This window comes from Mobula birostris, chromosome 1 (genome assembly GCF_030028105.1).
Source record: "Mobula birostris isolate sMobBir1 chromosome 1, sMobBir1.hap1, whole genome shotgun sequence".
In the NCBI taxonomy this organism is placed as follows: Eukaryota; Metazoa; Chordata; class Chondrichthyes; order Myliobatiformes; family Myliobatidae; genus Mobula; species Mobula birostris.
Genome location: NC_092370.1, coordinates 149180863 through 149186862, shown reverse-complemented (window position 1 = coordinate 149186862; position 6000 = coordinate 149180863). Strand labels below are relative to the sequence as shown.

The 6000-nt window shown below is 42.1% G+C and overlaps 1 protein-coding gene across 6 annotated transcripts in view; it reads right to left on the bottom strand.

The window, feature by feature from the left end:
• Positions 1–2221: 2221 nt before the first annotated feature.
• haus2 (HAUS augmin like complex subunit 2) overlaps positions 2222–6000 on the bottom strand; it is a 46202-nt gene continuing 42423 nt past the window's right edge. For all 6 annotated transcript variants that reach the window (XM_072263694.1, XM_072263686.1, XM_072263669.1 and 3 more), the window contains 2 exons: positions 3466–3574; positions 2222–3019 (listed from right to left, as the gene is read on the bottom strand). In XM_072263694.1, the coding sequence (XP_072119795.1) occupies positions 2897–3019; positions 3466–3574 (232 nt within the window). In that variant the 3' untranslated portion in view covers positions 2222–2896. The remainder of the gene's footprint in view (positions 3020–3465; positions 3575–6000) is intronic.

The following is a 6000-nucleotide window of genomic DNA, read 5'->3' as shown; positions in this document are numbered from 1 at the left end:
AGGTGAATGCGTGGAATGGGCAGCAGGTGGAGGCGTAAAAGATAGGGTCTTTTAAGAGACTGCTGGATGGCTACATGGAGTTTAGAAAAATAGAGGGCTATAGGTAAAGCCTAGGTAGTTTTAAGATAGGGATATGTTCAACACAGCTTTGTGGGCCGAAGGGCCTGTATTGTGCTGTATGTTTTCTATGTTTCTATGCTACCTGCATTAGTGAGTATGTGCTACAAGGAGAGATTGGACAACCTTGGGTTGTTTTCTCTGTAGTCTGAAAAACATGAGAGGTTTAAAAGTACTAGAGGCATAGATATATTGGACAGCCAGTATCATTTTCCTGTGTCAAAATGTCTAATATTCAAGGGCATGCATACAAGGTGAGTTTTTTTTAAACACCAAGAGCCGGGGCTGCCTGGAATGTGCTGCTATCTAGTGATGGTGGAGACACATACAATATGTGTGTTTAAGAGAGGAAGAATAGAGACAGGCTAACTCCTATGGATCTGGGGTTGAAAGGGTGAACAGAGCTTTAAGTTCGTCGGCATAAACATCATCGAGGATCTCACATGGTATGTACATACCAGCTGTGTGCTGAAAAATGCACAACAGTACCTCTTTCATCTCAGGCGGTTGAAGAAGTTTGGTGTGGGCCCACAAGTTCTGAGAACTTTCTATAGGAGCACGAGTGAGAGCATCCTGACTGGCTGCATCACTGCCTGGTGTGGGAACTGTACTTCCCTCAATCGCAGGACTCTGCAGAGAGTGGTGCAGACAGCCCAGCACATCTGTAGATATGAACTTACCTCTATTCAGGACACTTACAAAGACAGGTGTGTAAAAAGAGCCCTAAGGATCATTGGGGACTCGAGTCACCCCAACCACAAACTGTTCCAGCTGCTACCAATCAGGAAATGGTACAGCAGCATAAAAGCCAGGACTAACAGGCTCCGGGCCAGCTTCTTCCACCAGGCCATCAGACTGCTCAAGTACTACTACAATTAGTTTGGCACAACATATGGGCCAAAATAGAGACTGCTCCTATGACACTCTGGATTAATTTTTCTGGTTCTATTCTGCTCTCCAGTGAGAGACCTGTGTGTGTGGACAATGACTGAAGCAAACAGAAGATAACTACTTTGCCATCTCCAAATCACAGTCATTAACAGTGACTAGTCAAATGCTTAAGAAATTAATTCACCACGTATAAATTTTATGATAGACTCTGGATGAAGACTGTAACATATGCAATCTGAATATTTAAGCAATGTCAAGAATTTCATGCAAATTTGGAGGCAGTGGTTCTTTGAGGACAATCCCTGAGAATTTCCACAGTTAATTACAAGTGCTGTGCTAAGCTCCTCAGGGTAGAAGCTCATTTACTGTTCACATACGTGAGCTCCCAGGGCACGGAGCAGGAAAGCCTCAATTACTGTCCCAAGTGAGGATACAGTGGCTCTTCACTGAGCCATGGTAACCCTTGAGATGAAGGTACTTGCACAGTGGTGTTAGAGGGAGTTCCAAGATAGTGACCAGCAAAACTGGAAAAAAAGTAGTTCCCTGGCCTAAGTCAGGCTGTTGTGAGGAGATTGTGGCATTGCCACACAGTGGAAATGTTTTTGATGAAGTGAATATAAGAAGCTTTATTACAGCTTGTTGTAAAGGAAAGAATAGTGAAGGCTAATAACTAGCAGATAGGGGTGTGGATTATGCTATTATGGTGTCAAGGAATCACAGACAAATTCTAGAAGTAGAGACATGAAATGCAGCAGCAAGTTTCAGAAACTTCACTAATTATGCACCCATTGTTGTAACAGAAACTTGTCTTTGTGGTTAGACCTGTGAGTAATCATTTTATTTGGTAACCAGGACTTAGTCCATCACTTAATTATGTCTTCGTCTTATCAAAATGTAGTTTTACTGATATTTTCATCAACTGAGAATGTAAAAGCTGTACCAAAATCATTCTCGGGTAGATCCCTTTGATTGGTCTCCTGCTGCACATAGTTTTTTAAAAAATAAATCATCCGTTATTTCAAACACCGACTCTGCGTTGTCTTAGTTTGCTCCCACACAGCTGCACCTATCCAGGCCATTACACAGGCTTGCGTATGCAGGGGAGGTTGTTCCAGGTCAGGGATCTTACACAAAATACAGCATTAAAACTGCCTCACTTCTGCTCCCAGTTATTGCTCCTACTTGTTACACAAATAGTAAATCCTGAAACATGTTCAATGGTGCAAAATATTCTAAACTTTATTTCCAGACGTGCGACATCTCAGCCAATTTGTGATAACGTGAAAACTAACCTTGGCAGTCATGAGGCAGTCATTAAATAACCATCACTGGTTGATCCTAATTTGTCTGTCTCGAATGAACCAATACCAATCCACCCAGGATCAGAGAAAACCAGAGTAGTGACAGAAAGGGACAGCAGGAGGTTCCGAGTTCCCCTTCAGATGATGGCCATTTTTGGGACGATTATGGAGGAAATCAGAGTGTACTTGTAGCTGTGACAGCGATTCTACTAGAAACTGCATTTCGGGCAAAGGACAGCAAGCAGGTGGGTATTTGTGGCAAAGTGATCAATCTGGCATCTGTCTGGTTGGTGTCAGAGTACCTGTACATAGAACTGTACTCTCCCAACCAGCTTGCATCTGGTGAGAGGAAGCAAACGCTGGCAAAACACTGGGAAGGGTGAAAAGTCCACATCTATGGCACTGACGGTTTCCAGTGTCGAGCTAGACACTTCCCACAACCAACATCAGCTGTGTAGTCAGCCAGTCACAAGCACCTTTCACGTCCGTCCCTGCACCCATCCATTGGTAGTTCCTATCTTCAAATCTAAAATCTCTTTCCACAAACAGTTGGCTTCTCTGGTGAAAGTGCCATTCCAGCCAGGGACTTAATCTTTCCTGTCCAGGTACTCCAAATTCATGTTCTTCTGCTGCTCCCTCCATTTCACAATAAATTCCATCACTTCCTTCAGCTTCAGTATCTCAGAGGCCATCATCTTCATCAGATCTTCCTAAATGTACAAGAGACAGGCTTTACATACACACAGCATGTTCAGAGTTACCTATTTATTTCTCATACTTGGATGGCTGTGTGCCAGGAAGGAGAATATTTATTTCTCACATCAGTGTTTGTACTGAATATTTCTCAAGTAGCCACAGTACATGAAATACCTCTGCTGAGGAAGAGAAACAGGAAATAAGCATTTCCAGATTAGATTCTGTACAGATAGATACAGAGCTCCCTCTATACCAGTGTAAGTTCTTCCAGGTTAGTTAGAGTAGAGTTCCCTCTATACCGTGTACAGAGTTCCCCCAGGTCAGTTACTGCACAATAAAGTGATGGCAGAGAGGCAAAAGTGGACATAGCGATTGGACTATATTTTGTATCTCATTCATGCTGTTGAATTGGATAGGGAAACTGAAAGAAACATTGCAAAATACCTGGAAGGTTACTTACCATTATCCTCACTTTTTGTGACAAAAGAGGGATGGATTTTATTAACTGCAGATTAGGGCTAAGATCCTCAATTACTTGAATCATCCTTGAGGGGAGCTCTGAGACATGTCTAGGAGAATATGATGAACAAGAGTTAAATGTAGCATAAAAAGAAGTCTTGGTGTTTGTTACTGACTTTGTCTTAACTAGTGTTAATTCAACTCTTTTACGGGGAGAAAGGGAGAGAGAGGGAGGAAGGGGGAGAGATATCAGATGAAATATTTTCCAACTAAGATAAAAGTTAGGATGCTCCAGTGTGTTACCTACTGGCTGTTGAGGAACCAAGTGTGGTGAAGTACAATAGGAAACCTGATGCTAGATACGCAGAACTCAACTTGGCAGGATGCCCAGAGTAATAAAATAGGAAATGGTACAAAGGAGAAGGAAGTTAAGAAGGCAAAAAAGAATGCAAGATATTTGCAACAAAGTCAAGTAAACTTTCGGAGGTTTCAAAACATACACAAAAGAGCAAGAACAAACAGGGACCTAGGCCTATTCAAGAGCAAAAAATGTCAACTACGTATGTACACTGAATGAGCTGGATTTGGTTCCTAATGAAAACTTTGCACCCGTCTTTATGGTACAGTGCATCTCCATAGGCGCTGTAGTCAAGGGCAAATTATCAAATCAGGTGACCACTAAAGGGTCTGCTGTATTTAAATTAGATGCTGGCAGTATGAGTGAAGTATATCCAACAGTTAAAGAGGAAGCTCAGCCCATCTCTGTCCAGTCCTCTCTGGTTATGACAGTAATGCCAGGGTACTTCCAGTGTGGCTCTTTGTGTAAAGAAAAAGGGCATCAACAAAATAAGTACACATCAGTCAGAGCAACTTTGGGGGATACAGGGAAAAGAAGTGATTTACTAATGACTTCCTCAAGTCATTGTTTAGGAAGAACATGATTTGTTAAAGGAAAGATTACTGAAGTTTTGGAGAGGCCAAGGACAATGATCATAGATACATATAGTCTGCTGGCATTTTATAGCAAGGCTTCTCACACAACACAGGAAAATTGACCATAAAAATACTGCATAACGAGACTCAACTGAACAGTCTTTTCCAAGACAGTTTCTTCAACAGGCTCTAAGAATAAGCCAATAAATTGTAGGCTGGTGAGCCTGACATCAGTAATAGGTAAGTTATTGGAAGGTATTCTAATGGACCAGATATACTGTATTAGTTTTGGATAGCTAGGGACTGATTAGGGATTGTCAACATGGCTTTGTGTGTGGTAGGTCACATCTAACCAAGGAAGTTATCAGGAAAGTTGATGAAGGCAGTGGATGTTGTCCACATGGATTTCAGTAAGCTTTTGACAATGTTCCACACAGAAGGTTGGTCAAGAACATTCACTCACATGGCATTCAAGATTAGGTAGTAAATTGGATTAGACATCAGCTTCACAGGAGAGGCCAGAAGGTGGTAGTAGATGGTTAACCTCTCTGATTGAATGCCTGTGATTAGTGGTGTGCTGCAGGGATCAGTATTAGGTCCATTGTTTTGTCATCTATATCAACAATTTGGATGATAATGGGGTAAACTGTATCAGCAAATTTGCAGATGACACCAAAATTGCAGAAGACAAAAAAAATTTTTTGTGCTGCATCAAATCCAGAGTAACAATTATTTTGTTCTCCTTTACACTTGAATATTGGAAACACCATTAGTCAAGTTTATTGTCATTTTGAACATAAGCTGCTGGTACAGTACACAGTAGAAACGAAACAACGTTCCTCCAGGACCATGGTGCTACATGAAACAACACAAAACTACACTAGGCTAAGTGAGACAGCACAAGGCTACACTAGACAATGTAAAACAACATAAGAACTGCACTAGTCTACAGACCTGCACAGGACTGCATAAAGTGCACAAAACAGTGCAGGGCAGTACAATAATTTATAAACAAGACAATAGGCACAGTCGAGGACAAATTACAATATAATAATAAATGATGTAGATGTCAGTCTAGACTCTGAGTATTGAGGAGTCTGATGGCTTGGGGGAAGAAACTGTTGCACAGTCTGGTCGTGAGAGCCCGAATGCTTCGGTACCTTTTACCAGATGGCAGGAGGGAAAAGAGTTTGTGCGAGGGGTACGTGGGGTCCTTCACAATACTGTTAGCTTTGCGGGTGCAGCGTGTGGTGTAGATGTCTGTAATAGCGGGAAGAGAGACCCTGATGATCTTCTCAGCTGACCTCACTATCCGCTGCAGGGTTTTGCAATCTGAGGCGGTGCAATTCCTGTCTTGAATGGGGATGTTGTGGACAATGAGGAAAACTATCAAAGCTAGCTGTGGGAACTGGACCTTCTGGAAAAATGGGCTGAAAAATGGTAGAGGGAATTTAATGCAGGTAAGTGTGAGGTGTTGCACCTTTGAAAAACCAACCAGGGTGGGTCTTACACAATGAGTGGTAGGGCATTGAGGAGTGTGGTAGAACAAAAGGATCTGGGAATATAGGTCCATAATTGTCATCACAGGTAGACAGGGGTGTAA